Source organism: Rhinoderma darwinii, chromosome 2 (genome assembly GCF_050947455.1).
Source record: "Rhinoderma darwinii isolate aRhiDar2 chromosome 2, aRhiDar2.hap1, whole genome shotgun sequence".
Classification (NCBI taxonomy): Eukaryota; Metazoa; Chordata; class Amphibia; order Anura; family Rhinodermatidae; genus Rhinoderma; species Rhinoderma darwinii.
The window spans coordinates 442128544-442147439 of record NC_134688.1 but is presented as its reverse complement, the minus strand read 5'-3'; the positions used below and the strand labels follow the sequence as shown (position 1 = coordinate 442147439).

Genomic DNA, 18896 nt, shown 5'->3' with positions numbered 1-18896 from the left:
TATTGTGATCTTGCATTATTCAGTCCACAGGATCACAATAGACCGATCAATAAAGACATGTATCCAAATATAGATGCTTTCGTCCAAGAAAATATGCCACACTTGTCCACAGGTTGTATATGGTATTGCAGCTCAGCCCCATTCACTTCAATGGTGTTCAGACCCAATTCCAAACACAACCCATGGACAAGTGTGGCACGGTATCTGGAAGGAAAATCCTTGACAACCCCATTAAATTGCTCACTTTCTGCTGACTCCATCCCAGTCTACACAGCAAATCTAACAAGTGAGCTGAAAAAAATAAGGTTTTAGCCCAATGTGTCTGCTCTAATGGCCAATGTGAAAACTAAAATATTTCAAGATTTTTTTCATATAATAAAATGATTTATTTTTTTTTAGAATAAAAAGAACGTAATTTCTTGATGATACATTCACTTTAATAGAAAGGGCTCCTAGTAGGTAAACCCCTTACACTAGTTCAACATGCCCTACATTAGGCATACATGCATACAATGATGTCAACTACTCAATTCCTGTAAGGTTCTTTATATGTTGTTTTATACAGTTGTTATTACTGAATTTTAAAATAGGGGAACAATGTGTTTCCACTTCACCTATTTGACCTCAATATTGGGTTTTGTATTTTTTCTGATTTGTTTTGCATGTTTATTATAAAATAACGTAAAGAAAAAAAAAAACAAAAAAAACAACTTGCTTACTTCTGCATTTTGCGCACAAATTTTTATGCTTTTTTTATTTTTTTAATGTGTTCTTAAGAAAACCAAACCGCATGGTATTTACCCTCAGGGATCTATAATCTGCACTTTGGGAAGAAGCAGCCAGTTAGATAACTAATCATATTTTGTGAAGCTTAAAAAGGTCCTTTAAATAGGAAACTGGATTAAAAAAAAGTGATTCATCTTTATTACATGTAAGAAAATTGACTTTTTACCAAAAAGGCAAAAAATTGCATACGCTTTTCCCCATAAGCAAATATTAGGCCAGTAAAATAGCACACATTCGTTTTGCCTGCTGCTTCCCATCAGCTAAAAGTTCCCTCTGCTTAATACAGGAACAGTTTAATAAGAATTTCCGCTTGCTGTGTACACATTCTCAAAATAAATAGTTAACATTCAGACAGCTTAACAATATGAGACAATGCAAATTACGACGGAAGCAAAAAAATGCTGAGAAATTAGAAGTCAGAGCAGCCTTGAAATAAACGCCTGTGGCTATGAGCTCAGCATCAGCAATAAAACAACTTCAATAATGCTAGGTACATGTGTCTTACATTTCAAGGTCAGTCTTTCCATGAAAATAATGACAAAATGGAAATGCTGTATGGTTTACAAATGTGAAATGACTTGTTCCACTACTTTAAATACCGCATGTTTTGTATTTTCTAGCAATGCTTTGGTGCTCTAGTCTGAAAATGGATTTGTCATGGCCCCTGTATTGGCAAAATACCAGCAAAATACTAAAAGTATGTATAAAACGGCTCCATAGTGCTATAAAAAAAAGGTGCACAGAAATATTTACTGTATTTAAGTCTTTTTGGGGATCCCAATTTATGCCATTTTGAATATATTGGGAGTATCTGTCACCAAAGTGCACAAATCATTTTATATTGATTGAATAAATAAATACAACTAGTTGCTACGTGAGGGTTTTAATCTAGATACATTGTGAACCTCCTAAATTTCAGGTTTTTCCACATGGCTCCTTGTAAATATTTATTAGCGGTTTTGCACCTCTTCAGCACTAAAATGTACTGCTTAAATGACAGAAACACAAGAGAGGGCCCCACAGCAACTGGTCCTACCATTATGGTGCTGGGTTTTGCCATTAAGGCCTTTTCAGAATCCCACCTCCCTTGCGAACAATGCAGTTCCTCTGTAGAAGGGAGCCCTGCGCAGGTTGTTGCTTCCCAATAGCAAAAAGAACTAGGGTTGGGCCTCCTTATCCAAGGACTCCATAGTAGTCGCAGAGGTGGCCTCTATTATACATACACGCTTGCGATAGACTTGTCGGTGGTAGGAAAACCTGTTAAACGTGTTTTTATCAAAGAACAAGGCAAACTTTTTAAGTAAAAGACAGTAGAGTACTCCCAAGAGTATAGCAGTGACGGATGATATTTCAACAGAAAGGAATATCAATTAGATCACCATAAAGGGGATAATTTAGTGCACACTACATGATCCTACTATTCAGCAACCAGAAAATATGTTTGTTTTTTTAATTGGTGAATACGACTTCAGGCGTACTGTGAGGTGTCAGGATATCGATTCCCATCTGCAGTATCTTAACATGAGACACATATTGTTTGTATCCTTCCTTACTTTTCCTCTTGGCTCAATATATCTGGATGAGTGGCGCAACATGACCAGCTTTGGAAAAAAATACACAATCTCACGTCTGCCGGGAGTTATTTCTGTTATATGTGGCCACCCAGTGGTTGTGATGTGAACTGCAGCCTGTTAAGAGTTTTGCTAGTATGTCGCGATAATGTATTGAATTTGTATAGTGAAAAAGTGGAGTACTTAAAAAAAATAGCAGAGAGCTAATGGTGGACACATCTGTACCCACTGTGCCATCTACACTACAAATTTAGCTAATGGGCAGAGTAATCTGCAAGGCTGCACATGATGTATTTTAACTTCTGTATTTAGAAACCAGCTACCGTCACCTACCTATAAAATTGAGGTATCCTTCCCCTCCAAGGGAATGTGTTATCAGTCGGATCATTTTGTGAAGTTGAATTCCACGGTCAATAACAGATGTTAATGGAGACATCACACCCATGTTTGAGTACATCTCAGCATCCATTAACCAGAAAGCCAAGGTCTTATCTCCAACTAGTGCCTAGAAAGTCAAATTTGAAACAAACATAAAATTATAAGACTGAATTAAGGAGCATTTCCTTATATACAGCAAATATCTATCACTCAAAGCAGGGAAATGTAGTGATGAATAAGTAATATTTTTCTCCATTGGGTATTGCATCTCAATGTCCTTTGCTAATTATTTCGATATACATTATAGATGAAAATTATTTCCTTAAAAAGGTGTTGTCTCAACTGGACAACCTATGTCTACATGATCTCTTAGGCCAAATGTGGCACAGAGTGGGATCCCCCGTTTAGAACCGATGCATAGAGAAGTTGCAACTTTTTTATTTTTAATGGGTACAGTATACTAATACATTTCCCATGCAGAGGCTACCCACAGCTTCCAGCAGTGATAACAGACCGTTGGGTTTTCAGCGGCTGAACCTGGGATGACTATTTTATGAGTGTCTACACTTTTTACAACATTTCCCCTGAGATCTAATTAAATAGCTAAAGTTGTTTTGTCCATTGACATCTGTAGGTAAAACCAAAAATTATTTTAGTTGCTTATTTGAATCTTTGTTATTTTTTAGAATGTCGTTCATAAGTGGAGTTTTCCCTTAAGAGAAGCACTCCCACAAAATGTTTTATTCTCTGGCCCATTAGAGAGGCACATTCTGTAAATTGTGGTCTTCTTACCGGCGGCTATATTTGTGAGTTATCCGCTCCTTTCTGGTCCTCAGCTGTGTCATGTGACCAGCAATAGAACTTTCCAACTACCACAGAGTCTCATGTGTGGACAGAAAGTCAAAGTACTTTTTGACAAGTAATCTGCTTCAATCCAACAGTTAATACTGTATTTGCCTACACATTTATCTATGTTCTTCCATTGAAGAGTCGAGAGACTCGTGAACAGATGTGTTGTTTGAGGAGGGTTTGTACGGCTGAATATGCACCCATAGCACTGGTGGGACCAATAACTAGAAAATAAAGGGTAAGTAGTGCAGCTTCCCAGTTGAGGCTTCTGATAGATAACTGTGTGCTCCTACGCCCCTAAGCGAGGCTGAATTATAGCATAGGTGCGTAGATTATATTTAACCCCTAAGGACGCAGCCTAGTTTGGGCCTTAAGGCTGAGAGTCCATTTTTCAAATCTGACATATTTCACTTTATGTGGTAATAACTTCGGAATGCTTAAACCTATCCAAGCGATTCTGAGATTGTTTTCTCATGAGACATTGGGCTTTATGTTAGTGGTAAAATTTGGTCGATATATTCAATGTTTATTTGTGAAAAATTGCAAAATTTAGAAAAAATAGAATTTTTCTGAATTTAAATGCATCTGCTTGTAAAACAGACGGTTATACCACCCAAAATAGTTACTAGTTCACATTTTCCATATTTTCCAAAGATTGGCATCGTTTTTGAACATTCTTTTATTTTTCTTGGACGTTACAAGGCTTAGAACATAAACAGCAATTTCTCATATTTTTAAGAAAATGTCAAAAGCCTTTTTTTTAAGGTACCTGTTCAGTTCTAAAGTGGCTTTGAGGGGCCTATGTAGAAACCCCCATAAAACACCCCATTTTAAAAACTAGACCCCTCAAAGTATTCAAAACAGCATTTAGAAAGTTTATTTAACCCTTTCAGGCATTTCACAGGATTTAAAACAATGTGGAGGTGAAATTTGCAAATTTCATTTTTCTTCCATTGAAGAGTCGAGAGACCCCTTGAGGAATTCATTGCAGCTTCATGGGGTGCATGCGACTTTTTGATCAATTTTTATTATATTTTTAAGTGGCGTGGTGACTAAAAAACAGCAATTCTACTATTGTTTTTTTATAAAAAAAAATGTACAGCGTTCACCGTGCGCTATAAATGACATTCACTTTATTCTGCGGGGCGATACAATATTACGGCGATACAATATGTTAATAGTTTTTTTTATGTCTTATGGCGTTTGCACAAAAAAATACTTTTCTAAAAAATAATTTACTTTTTGTGTTCTCTTATTCTAAGAGCCATAACCGTTTTATTTTTCTGTGTGGAGTTGTTCAGATAGCACTAGTTTTTCTCAGGTGCTCACAATAGGGTCCCAACCCAGTTGAAGAAATAGAGAGAATTGTATTCGGCACACTTTTGAAAGGTAAAGTGGATTTTTATTTTTTTAAATTCCAGTGGCTATATGTGCAACGTTTCGGTCGTTAGACCTTCATCGGACACTGAGCCGTACTGGGGACTGTTTTAACGTAGCTGGCGCTCTGTAAATAATGGCGGCATGCCATTAACCCTTTAGGTGTTTCACAGGAATTTAGAGAACTTTAAATGGCGTTTTGAGCGCCATTTAAAGCAGCAAGATGCCATTATTTACAGAGAACCAGCTAGGTTAAAACAGTCCCCAGTACGGCTCAGTGCCCGATGAAGGCCTAACGACCGAAGCGTTGCACATATAGCCACTGGAATTTCAAAAAATAAAAATCCACTTTACCTTTCAAAAGTGTGCCGAATACAATTCTTTCTATTTTTTTTTTTTCCATCAAGAAAGCCGTGCGAGGACTTGTTTTTTGCGTAACGAACTGTAGTTTCAATCATTACCATTTTTAGGTACATGCGAATTTCTGATCTCTTTTTATTCCATTTTTTGGGAGGTGAAGTGACCAAACAATTGTCATTCTAGTATGGTTTATTATTATTTTCTTTTTTTTTTTTTTAATTATATATATATTTTTTTCCATATGAACAAAAACATACATGGTATCAATTCAATATAATACAGAGTACAAGTCATGACAGGGGTATTGTGAAGTTACAACATGTTGAACACCAAAAATGTCAAGAACCTCATACATTTTACATTGATCTTAAGGACAAGCAGTCCTGCAAATAACAAGTACTTTGGTATGATGCACTCCCCTCCTTTTTCTATCAGTCACTTTGACTCTGCTTTAATAGAAATAACAAGAAAAGTTAACTAACATCTACAATACATATGACAAGACAATGGAGGGGGGGGGGGAAGGGAAAAAAGGCAAAAAGTTATCCTGGCTTGAACTGAGCTCATCTACACAGTTTTGAATTAGTGTTATGTGTTCAGGGTGGTCTAGATGAATCAAATACATCCCATGGTGACCAGACTTCCTTGAATCGCGTTAAGCTATTATTCATAGAGGCTGTCAAAGACTCCATTCTTCTGACCTCCCTTATTCTTAAATATAAGTTAGCAACTACAGGGGGATCAGTTCTCTTCCAACGCGCCGCTATGAGACACTTAGCTGCTGTGAGCACATGCAATAATAATCTAGAGGCAACCTTACGAAGCCCTTTCGGCGGTACATTAAGCAGAAAAGTTAGCACAGACAATGGAACCCTGACCCCCAGCAATGCCTGGAGTACACCCGCTACCTCCCCCCAGAAGGGACGAATCAGCCGGCAGTCCCAGAAAATGTGAGGAAGTGTCCCCCTCTCACTGCAGCACCTCCAGCATCTATCCGAAACAAGAGGATATATGCGGTGGAGAAAGTCCGGGGTATGATACCAATACATCAGAATTTTATACTGGTTCTCTCTATATGCAGCGCAAAGAGAAGATTTTGCAGCTGACGACCATATAATTTGCCACAGCGACAGGGGTATCTCCCTCTCCAGGTAAGTCTCCCATTTGGCCATATAGCTATGTTTTGGAGTCTCATTTCCCCCTGGAGATGAGAGGATACTGTATATATCCGAGATTAATCCCCTAGTGGAGGTAATAGTCTTGCATAGAATTTCAAAGGACGTAGGTTTAGTAAAACTGCCCTCCCCAGGAAGAGAATTGGCAAAGTGGGTGATCTGTAGGTAGCTAAAATGTGCGTTGAGCGGTAACTTATATTTAGACTGCAGCGTCGAGAATGGCAAAACCGTTCTCAAACAGGGATCTATTATGTCTGTAAAGTAGAACAATCCAGCTTCTGTCCATGGTTTAGTCATCCTCGCAGTGAGCCCGTCCGGTAGAGCCGGGTTAAATAAGAAAGAGGTCATTGGAGATTTGGGAGAAGACAAGGGGTATAAGGTGTTAGCTAGCTTCCATATGTTTTTAGTGAACAACATGGGGCCTAATAGGCATTTTGGCCAAGTCTCCACCTTTCCAGACCACAGTAGCGAATTCGGGTGGATGGGAGCAATCCACAACTTCTCAATCTCTGCCCATTTAGTATATGCCCACCTTGAAGTCCAGCCAGGAATTCTATGGAGATGCACAGCTAAATAGTATCGATACATATCAGGGACAGCCAGGCCTCCTACTGTCATGGTAGAAAGTAGGACTGCTTTTGGTATTCTATGGCGCTTCCCTGCCCAGATGTATTTCAATAAAGCTGTTTGGAACCTACGAATTTCGCTACGTGGTATAGGCACCGGGAGAGTCTCCAAAAGATATAAATACTTTGGCAGGATAGTCATTTTCACTGCCGATATTCTACCAAAGAAGGATAGCGGGAGGGAAGACCATTTAGACAATAGCGTCTTCATTTCTTGAAAGAATGAGAAGTTATTTTTATAGAGGGAGGCATATGTACGGGTGATCTGGACACCTAAATATTTGATCCCTTCTTACTTCCATGTATATTTAAATGTTGCTTGTAGTGTTGAAATGAGCTGCGGGGAGATATTAAGTGGCAGGGCTTCCGTCTTAGAGTTATTGAGCTTATAACCCGAGTATAAACTATATTCTTTCAGGACTGTATGTAAGTTTGGCAGGGTAACTTGTGGGTTACATAAAGTCAGAAGAACATCATCTGCAAACAGAGAGATCTTAAATTCCCGATCCCGCACTAAAAAGCCTTGGATATCTGGATTACTCCTAATACGGGCAGCTAGAGGTTCTATGCATAGCACGTAAAGCAGGGGGGAGAGGGGGCAACCTTGTCGAGTCCCATTAAAAATATCAAATCGATTAGAAATCGCATGCGGTAATTTAACTACAGCATTTGGTGAGGTGTACAATGAATGTAAAGCAGTGAGGAAGGGACCTGAAATGCCTATCGTTTTTAGTGTAGCAAAAAGGAAGGACCAGTCCAATCGGTCAAAGGCTTTTTCAGCATCTAGGCTGAGGAGCAGGCCAGGGGATTCCGTTTTGTTAAGAACCTCTATCAAATCAATGGTCCGTCTAGTATTGTCTGCTGCCTGTCTATGCATGACAAAGCCCACCTGATCTTTATGAATTAAGTCCGGGAGCAATGTGCCAAGTCTATCGCCCAGTATTTTAGTAAATATTTTGAGATCCGCATTCAACAGAGAAATTGGCCGATAATTAGAACAATCAGACTGGTCCTTCCCCGGCTTGGGAATAACCGTGATGAAAGAATGAAGCATGGAAGGGGGGATGCCAGCTCCCGATAAAAAGGAATTAAAAAGGGTTACTAAGTGTGGTGTTAATATATCTTTAAAGACCTTATAGTATAGGTATGGAAACCCATCGGGCCCTGGAGATTTTCCATTAGGCAAGTCTTGTATAGTGCTCTGCAATTCTTCTTCCGTGATGGGGGCGTTGAGCATAAGGCCATCATCCGGAGCGATAGTGGGAAGGGGGCAGGACTTTAAGTATTCCAACACTTGTTGATCCCGAATGGAAGGATCTGCAGGGAGTTGGGATGTGAGAGAGTATAATTTCGAGTAATATTGGTAAAACATGTCCGCCTGTAGATTAGGATCGTAGATCAATTGACCTCCTGCATCTCGGAGAGCAGATGGGGTCGATTGAGCCTTTTTATCTCTTAGCTGGGCAGCAAGTAAAGAATGTGCTTTATTCCCTCTCTCATAATATCTTTGTTTGGTATATAAAAGCATCTTCTCTACGTTAGCAATAGAAAGATCTTTTAATTTTCCCCGTATGGCAATGATTTGTCGCAGAGTAGACGTCAAAGGGTAGAGTCATTTTACGTTCTAGTTTAGTAAGAGCCGTCAATAGCTCCAATCTCTGTTGAGCTTTGTCCCTCTTAATATGTGAGGCGAGAGAGATACATTGCCCTCTAATTACTGCTTTGTGTGCCTCCCAAACTGTGGCCAACGAGGGGACTGAGTCTTTATTAAGGGCAAAATAGGATTCAATGTGTGTTTTAAGTGTATCCCTATGCTCCGGGGATTTAATCAGTCGTTCATTCAACCTCCAGTGACAAACCCGGGTCGTTCGTAAGTCAGAGTGTAGATCCAACATAATTGGAGCATGGTCCGACCATGTAATAGCCCCTATTTCAGCCGATGAGGTTGAACGAAGTCCTGGTACATTGCCAAGGAATAGATCTATCCGAGTATGTGTTTTATGTGGGTGTGAGTAGAAAGTATATTGTTTAGCCGACGGATTTGAGATACGCCATAGGTCATAAAGATTATGCTTGCGAATCAAGCGTCTAAATGCGGAAGCGCGTTGTCGCAATTCCATGGGCGGAGAAGGAGCACTAAGCGAGTGTCTGTCCGTGTTTTCTGAAAACGGAAGGTTGAAATCTCCCCCTATAAACAAAGTAGTTGGCGGCAGACGAGAAATTTTGGCAAAGACTTTTTCCAAAAAAGTGATTTGTAATGTATTTGGTGCATACAGATTGCATAGAGTGATCGGGACACCTTTCAGGGTCCCTGCGAGGATAACATATCTTCCCTGTGGGTCAACTATTGATCTTGTTACTTGTAATGGACAATCCTTTGAAATTAAAATAGCCCCCCCCCTGCGCTTTTCTTAGAGTGTATAGCTGCATATGCTTTAGGAAAATGGGGTAGTGCAAATTTGAAAGACCCCGAACTGTCATGGTGCGTCTCTTGTAGGAAGGCGATATCTGCTCTTAGGTGTCTCAACTCTCTAAGTGCTAGACGCCTCTTAACATTGGAATTTAATCCCTTAACATTCAAAGATACTATGCGCGCCATGACAGTACTTTAGGCATTAAAGCAAGTATGTACAACGTACCCAGACGATCTATCAAGTTGGGCGTATCTTGTGTTGTCCGGGAAGGACGTCGCCATTTTGGTGATATGCTCTCAGTCCACAAACCAGTTTTCCTATTCACGGAAGAAAGGGGAGGGAAAGAGGGGGAGGGAGGGGGGAGACATAGACAGACAACTACAGACAAAAAATATATCAAGAAACATATTTGAAGCAAAAAGTCGGTTAAACGACAATGAATGGAATCGAGATTCCATGTGAAGACAAGTATATTAGCACAATTTACACATTTAAATATCACATCGACCCCTAGATGCATCGAATGCCCTAGGAGGGTATACTGTCTCCATAAGGGAGAAGAATCACTGAGAGCCAATTCCATCAGGAACACAGCCAACAGTCCCAGTAATTGGGACAAACCAATTCTGTACAATCTGTACAACCGAAACTCCTCCGCAGCCTATAAAAAATAAAACAGGGCACAAAGATCCCTTTTTTTTTCCTTTTTTGTTGCATACAGTGAACTATTAATGCAATCTAAGCATATAAACATGTGAGAAAGAGTATGAGCCTCCCTAATTCAATACATTAACGCTGGAATGATGGCTTAGGTCCGCGTTCAGACAGGGACCCTCGCTGATTCCCGGTCTTCCTTTGTGCAGAGACTTTTTGCCAGACAGGTGATGGTGGGGGTGGAGGCGGGGTGAGTTCCCAGTCAGGCAGTTTCGGGACCGGAATGTCCATAGTGTCACAAAAAGCTCGCATATCCGAAGATGTTCTTAGAACCGCTGAGCGACCATCTCTTCTGGCTGTGAGGCTAAACGGGAATCCCCACCTGTATAGGATGTTATTTTCTCTTAGCAAGGCAAGTAAAGGGCGTAGTTGTCTACGCCTATGTAGTGTGATCCAGGATAAGTCCGGTAGTAATTGGACAGTGGTTCCTTTGTGTTGAATGACTCTATGAGCTCTGGCTTTATTCATAATGGCTTCCTTCAACTCGTAATCCGTCACACAACAAATAATATCGCGAGGTAGCGGCGAAGCTCCTTTAGGTCTGAGAGCTCTATGAGCCCTATCTAACTTGATAGAGTGATCAGCAGGAGCATCTAGGATTTCATTAAAAATGGTCGCCAAGAGTTCCTTTAGATTTTCATCCTGGGTAGCTTCAGGAACACCCCGAACTCTAATATTATGTCTTCTGCCTCTATTATCTAGATCTTCCAAATGCTTTTGATAATCAGAAAGAGCAGCATGTTGCGCTACTACTGTGGTTTGTAGCCGTGATACATATTGGCGAGTGCAATCATGGTCATCTTCCAGTGACTCTACTCTGTGTGACATTTTCTATATGTCTTGCCTGACTGTTGCAATAGCCGTATTACAGGTATCCTTCACCTCCGCTATAAGCGACTTAAAATCTTCTCAGGTAGGGAGCTGCTGCAAAAAAGACTGCCATTCCTGACGTTTAGGAGCTGGGCTATCCGAGTCAGAGTATGAAAGCCACGTTTGTGCCTCCTCCTCCTGAGCATAGGGCAGTGTATGGCCTGTTATAGAGAGCGTCTCTCTGTCAGGGTTTCTCCCTGCTGTGCTTAGGTCTCTAAGTCGCTTTGTAGCGGCATTGTCAAATCTGCATGGTAGTGGCGGCTGGGGGGGGGGGTCGCAGATGCTCCTCAGCTCGCAGTGTTAAGCCACTAACCTGCATGATCCTTCTTGTGTGGGAGGGTGACCCCGCGGGATATGAGGTCTCCGAATCCTCAGCAGCCACGTGTGAGGTAGAGGCTGGCTCAAAAGATGGCGGCCATCCCTCTCCTTGTTCCTCTTGCAGAACCGCCTCCGGTCGTTCTGTCTCTGGCAGCGGCTGTGATCCGGTCACCTCCTGATCCTCCACGTCCGATGGGCATCTAGAGGACTGACACGCCTTCTCGTGCGAGGCCGGCAATAATGGCGCCTGTCCTGCCGGCGTGTCTGAGAAGAAGACATCCAAAGTGCCGCTCCTCGGGGCTCCGGAGGGCGCTTGCTTGGTCTCCATCTTCTTGGCTGATCGTCTCACCATCATCGGTAAGTCCTTGGTAACTCTCGGGAGGCTGCACCGAGTGAAAAACACTGATTTATGGCTGATGAAGGGAGGAGCTCCGGGCTATGCGACTCACTCCATCGGCTCCCAGGACACGCCCCCTATTATTTTCTTTTATGGCGTTCACCGTGCGGGAGCACTAACAAAATAATTTTGTAGTTCAGGTCGTTACGGACGCGGCGATATCAATTATGTATAGTTTCTTTATTTATTTTTTACTTTTAAATCTTTTATTTTCTTATTTTTACACAACTTTTTTTTTACTTTTTTTTTTTTTTTTACTTTATTACTTTGTCCCACTAGGGGACTTTAGGGCAGGAAGCCCTGATCGCAATTTCAATACACTGCACTACATGAGTAATTATTACAGAAAATAGAATTAAAAAAAATCTACAATAAAAAAAAAAACACAAAACATCAGAGAAAGATTATGTTTCACGATTTGGTTTTAATTAGGAAAAAAATGTATAGGTGATACATTCCCTTTAAACTGCATAGGGGTATAAGCACTAGGATGTGGACCATAGGTGTCTTACTTATCATTGGTGCTGGTGAATAAACTCATCATCTTTGGAAACAATCAGTTTGGCAAAAGCATTTAATCCAGTAAATTTTGAGGCCGTCTACGCAGGACATAAAAACGCCCACTGCAGGTGAGGTTTGAGATCATAATTTAATTATTGGAGAAGTTTACTTTTCGTTGACACCATTTTAGCCCATACGTCAGCTCATCTCTTGTTAAATATGCATGTGGTAGTAATAAAAGTTGTACACAAGTTTCTCTTATTAATTGTTAATTCAGTAGGGGAGGCTAGTATGGAGATTAAATGGCTCATTATGCAGTTTAATAATTATAAAAGTTTTCAGTTTTCCTTCTACACCGTGCACATTGTCATTGTCTGGAAGCCACAGGCTCCTGTAATTAGCACAGCACCAAATATTAACTGGCAGATAGAATGGGAACAATGTATAGTATTAATATTTGGACACTAGCCAATAACTTCCAGGCTGGGTAGAAAACGCATTTAATTTCAGGATCTTCATTCAAGGACCTAGATACCTGGAGAACAGCCAAGGACAGGTTAAATATTATATGAATGGGAACATAAAATGTACAACTACTTTAGAATTACCTATCCCACTTGAGCAATTAGATCGCCAAGGTCATACAGAAATTTGTAAGAATGCTAAAAACATTTTCCGCACAGATGTAACTGTAGTTTACATCTTTCCTAAGTAAGAAATGCAGGAAAGAATGGAATACATTATTTACATACACTAGCTTAAGGTTATTGAGAAGGACTCTTTAAGAAGACCTGTAAACGGCTGATTTCTTAAAGACTGCACTAAAAAATTTCTATTTTTTAAAACATAGAAACATATATATGTATATATATATATATATATATATATATATATATATATATATATATTGAAAAAAAGAAAAAGCAGCACAGCTAGGCAAAGATCCCATTGAGACGGATCAAAACGTTGCCTGCCTATGGGGTGAATAAGCACATCACCTTTTTCACCTATTCTCCTGGAGTGCTGTCTCTTCATCTAATTTTATATATATATATATATATATATATATATATATATTTATTTAATTTGTTTTTTTTTAACTACGGAGGCTGAGTATATGGAGATACAGTTTAAAAAAGACAGTCCAGTCCAACTATTAACACCATGGGGTTTTTAGGTCCATTCTATGCATGATCATTTCTTCATAGATTTTTATAGAATATTTTTTCTGATACGGGGCTCGCAGATATGATGTTAATGTCCGAGATGGGAATACCCTTTAATCTAGAAAAGAACCAACGGAATATATTGGAACTTGTGCCAAATTTTTCATATCTATTTCAGAATAAAATGTAAAACTCCAAGGCCTCCCACACACGAGTCCATATGTCAGCCGCATTTCTCAGACCAAACACACTGCAGGGAGCCGGGCCCCTACCAACGTAGTTATCTCTGACGCTAGGTGTCACTGCCTCACTGCGGGACAACTGTCCCGTACAGTAATCATGTTTTTAGTACGGGACAGTAGTTACGCGGAGAGGCAGTCACACCTAGCGTCATAGATATCAACTATGATGCTAGGAGCCCGGCTCCCTGCAGCGTGCTCGGTCCGTGAAACGCGGCCGACATACGGACCGTACATCACGGACCAAACACGCTCGTGTGAATCTGGCCTAAATTATTTAAGGAAAACCAGGATGCTGGTGTGAACAGGGCCACTGTAAACTAGATCAGTATAATTGCTTCGTTCTTAGTTACATAATGGCAGAGAATACCCCTTTATGGCCCAAACAATAAGATTTACATAATTGGATCTGAATTCTGATATCCTTTTCTTCAGAGTTATTGCTTTAAATACCAAATGTTATAGTCTTTATCATCCATGCTCCTCTGGCTAACGTTAAGCCAGAAATTAGTGTTCATAATGAGTTAGGTATTCAACTAAATCTTTTGTGAACGTATTTGATGTTCTGCCAAATACGAGAAAGATAAATACGTTTTTGTTTGAAATTACTGCTTAAAAATAATGGTCACATTCTCTGGAATTCTACAAATTGGTCATTGGGTTGGTCTGTTCAGATCTTTTTTCCATACAAGAACATTAAATGAATAACGCATGATATTGATGTCCTAATTACTTTGTGAGTAATCTTGCTTTACCCAAAGAACCAACTTCAAACTTATATCAGGAGATCCGTCACCCTCTTGTTCTATTTAGAATGTGGTAATGTCTGTTCATTCCCCAAACTTTACTCCTTTATGAGTTAAAAAGGGGTGGGCAGACACCGGCATTACTGGTTACTGATCTGATCAATTCTACCTCTCTGATTTTCCAATGATATTATCGTCTAGTTAGTATATACATCCTGTCTCACCTCCATTTGTCCCCTGCACCACTAACAAATATTATTATGAGGTAGAATTTCTAAAGATTAAAGTGGTTGCCCAGTTTAAAGAAAACTCATGTTCATACAGTATATCATATAAGGGAATTTTGAGTTGAGAGGGAGGTCTTCTGATTTGAATTGAACTGCATAATACTTAATTTCCCCTGTGATGGTGCTGCAGGGAAATGGAACGCTTACGGCCAGGTTTCCCCACCAAAAACTGATCGCTGGGGGTCCCAACAGGGGGACACGGTGTAATCTGCTTATTGCCAAGGGGCACTTGTTTAATGAAACTTCTTCTAATAAAATCGGCACCAGAAAATGAAAACTCTCTCTACTATAGTATGCTTTTGCGCTATAAAACCACTCAAGACAGGCACCCTTTAGGTACTGGCATCTGTATGGTAAACGATCAAAGACTGAGAAGTGGCCACAGGTGCCAGTCATGGAGCCAGATGGATTATATGGGTTGTCTGGTTTTGAAAACCCATTTTCAAATACCCTATTAGGGCGTTTTGAGTTAACTGAGGGTTGTCGCTCATTCAGGAGCCTACTCTATTACCTAGAGCAAAGAGCAACAACAAAGAGCGCCCTGGAGGACCTGGCATGTCCATGCATCCCATTGATTTCAATAGTAACAGTGCAATGCTTAATTCCCCCAGTGGTGGCACTGCAGAATTAAATAATTGCTTCCAGGATCTTTTATAGAAAAAAACTGATTAGCTTACCCCCAGGGAACAAACCCCTTAAGTTCCTACAACTTTCCCTCATTCTCAGAACAGGGCTAAGTCGGATGTGTAAGTCGGCTCCTGGCATATTTCAACTGGTTACCCCATTGTTCATCTGAATCTGTTTTTGCCTGTCTCGCTTTCATTTTCTTTTGCCATTGTGTCGTTTTATTGTACCTTTATTTTGCTGGTCAAACTGGTTTTGTCCGCATACATACTTTTTTCCTTACTCTTGCAGACTATTTACAATGTATAAATTCATGGTATAGTTGTTATTGCCACTTAGTATTCGCTTTTCTGTTTGAACCCTCCATTTAGATCACCTTCCCCTCTTTCTTATGCTATTGCTGTAATTTTTAACATGTGTCTCAATAAAATCAAGTTTTTTTTTATATGCTTAAACTTTCTTGGTCGTTTAACACGGTCAATTTTTGTTGCATATATAGTAAAACACAATGGTAATATATTGTGTTTTTAGCTTAAAAGGCTCTTAGATAATTGTTTGAATCAGAATTAAAATGAACTGAAAATGTAGACGCCTACTGTAGTGGTCACTTGAGGCATTCACAAAATTTGGGATATTTGGCAATAAGAATGTTTTCTCTTTTGCAATCCTTTGTCAGTGTCTGTTTCTGTGGCCATGGTCAATACTTTATATTTTTCAATTCTGAGATCTGTTCCTACTTTTTATGTTGGGGGAAAAAAAGGAAAGGAAAGGAGACAGACACTCACGTCAAGGTTGCCTTGGATTCAGAGTAAAGTCTAAGTTTAAATTTGTGAGGAAACTTTACTATACTATACTATTGAATTACAAATACATTACTTGGTCATGGCTTTCAGCATACGCAATGCACTTTTCATTATGTCTTCGGTTTGTCAGTGTATGAACTATCTCCCCCATATTCCAATCTTCATCCTTAAACTCTTTCAGTATCTGAATTAAAAATAAAAAGACAACATATGCGTTTTATAGCAGAAAGTATTTCTTTATATTTTCTAAAACTTGTTGATTGTTAAAAGTGTAAATTCTTGTTTACAGGCCTAGGTAAACGGTATGTTTATGTACCTGAATCCACTTATCGGGCACAGCCATGGCAAGTCGATAATCAAATCCTGCACCGCCTTGTGTTATAAGGCTGCAGAGAGCTGGCATCCCGGAAACATCCTGTAAAGAGGAGAAGAATACAAACTCATTCAATGTAATAAAGAAAAAAAAAAATAATGTTTATTCTCAAAAAACAAATTTGTGTATTGGTGGCTATGGAAATTCTAGCAAATATATTTATTTTTGATTTATAATTTTACACAAACATTTGTTGTTTTTTTAATGAGAAAACACCCCCAGAGAACTACTAAAGTAAACAACAACAAAAAAACAAATCAAAGCAAAAACAAGCCAAATATTTTTTCACAAGGCCTAGTTCATACGGAGTTCTTTTGTCCGGATGAAAAAAAAAAATCTGCTTCAAAATTCCTTCAGGATTTTTGAGGCAGATTTTGAAATGCAAGCGTTTTTTGGACGCTTCTGTTTTTTCTGTCTCCTATTGATTTAAACGGAGATTTAGGCTGGGTTCACACGACCTATTTTCAGACGTAAACGAGGCGTATTATGCCTCGTTTTACGTCTGAAAATAAGTCTAAAATACGTCGGCAAACATCTGCCCATTCATTTGAATGGGTTTGCCGACGTACTGTGCAGACAACCTGTAATTTACGCGTCGTCGTTTGACAGCTGTCAAACGACGACGCGTAAATGGACTGCCTCGGCAAAGAAGTGCAGGACACTTCTTTGCCACGTAATTTGAGCTGTTCTTCATTGAACTCAATGAAGCACAGCTCAAGATTTACGAGCGTCTCAGACAGCTCGCAAAATGTGAGGAGGAGCATTTATGTGTGAAACGAGGCAGCTGTTTTCTGTTGAAAACAGTCTGTCTTTTCACATGTAAATGACAGCTAGCGTGTGCACATACCCTTAGAGGTGGAAACTGCTCCAATATATGGCATGGTGCTTTTAATTCCCACGAGCGGTCAAAAACCGGCCTGGAAAAGAAACACATCTACCTCCCATTGAAGGGAGATTTGGGAAGTTTTTTGGCCCGGTTTCAAAAGCAGCGTCATAAAAGTTCTGAACTAGGCCTGAGTGAATCAAAGAGGACTTTCCCCAGTTCTTGTATTTTACTACTACAAATAGTACATACAATACATACAAAATCTCTTGTGCCCAAAAAATGGTTACCTAACTATACATTTGTAGTGATATTCAGGACTGCATTTACCACAAGCCTCAATCTACCTAGTTTACTAGTGCAGTACATAGCACTCTGCTACTCTTTGCACCACTTACAGAATACTTCTTCCGTTCTAGTTTTTATTTTCTTTCCAAACACTACACTATATTAAAAGAAAATTTACTAAGATGTGATCGATAACATATGGATTCTGCATGTCAGGAACACGCGGGACCCGCTGTCACCGGAGCAGTCAGTCCTGCTGACATGACTGATTCGGGTTTCAGCGCAAGATACAGCTTCATCGAAGCTGTATCGCAAAAAGTAACAATAATTTTCATTAAAAAGCAAATGACAAAGTTACACAAACCACTATAACACACACACACAAAATTTAATTTAATTTTTTTTTTACTAAAAACAGTTTTTAGAGGTTTACATAGCCCTTAGGGCCAGTTCACACAAAGTTTTTGACACGGAAACCGCGCCGCAATACACACCAAAAAACGTCCGAAAATGGCTCCCATTGATTTCAATGGGAGGCGGAGGCGTTTTTCCCCCGTATTTACGCCTTTGGGAGGCAGAGAAAGCGTATTTCGAGGCGTTTTATGCCCGCGGCTCTCAATGGCCGTGGGCAAAAAACGCAGCGAAAATCGGAGTGCAGGCAGCGGAAAATCTGCCTCAAAATTACAAATGGAATTTTGAGGCAGATTTTCCTCCTGCAAAAAAACTCTGTGAACCCAGACAAGGTTTTCCAAATAAAAAGAACAAAAACAAATACCATGACTAACAAAATTAACAGTTTACAGTCTCCATTGCACCTGACCTACAGCACTGCAGAAGCATCAAAGAGCAAAAGAACAAGACTGCACAGTCCCAATGAACTGAGGAGTCATTCAAGCCGCATCACCATAAAATAAAGTAGAAAAAGGTGCAAACGGCACAAAAGTCGCAATTTGAATAAAATATGCTGACTTTTGTGCAGTTTATGCCACTCACCCAACTTTTCTAAAACTTGTGCGGAGCTTAGAAAAAGGCCATACGTTGGTCGACAAATTTACGCCATTTCATACCGGACATAGATTGTACTTTCTGGCGCACGGATAGCCAGAGATGCACCAGGATTATTAAAACGCACATCTTACTCAAGCACGTTTTAGATTAAGGGCCTAATTAGATAAGTGATGTTCACATCCGGGTGATGTCCAAGTGTATAA

The 18896-nt window shown here is 39.8% G+C and overlaps 1 protein-coding gene across 2 annotated transcripts in view; it reads right to left on the bottom strand.

Annotated features, from left to right (window-relative positions):
- The window catches only part of GBE1 (1,4-alpha-glucan branching enzyme 1), a 274968-nt gene that overhangs the window by 35523 nt on the left and 220549 nt on the right, over positions 1-18896 (bottom strand). For both annotated transcript variants that reach the window (XM_075854471.1, XM_075854472.1), the window contains 3 exons: positions 16518-16616; positions 16275-16385; positions 2691-2862 (listed from right to left, as the gene is read on the bottom strand). In XM_075854471.1, the coding sequence (XP_075710586.1) occupies positions 2691-2862; positions 16275-16385; positions 16518-16616 (382 nt within the window). The remainder of the gene's footprint in view (positions 1-2690; positions 2863-16274; positions 16386-16517; positions 16617-18896) is intronic.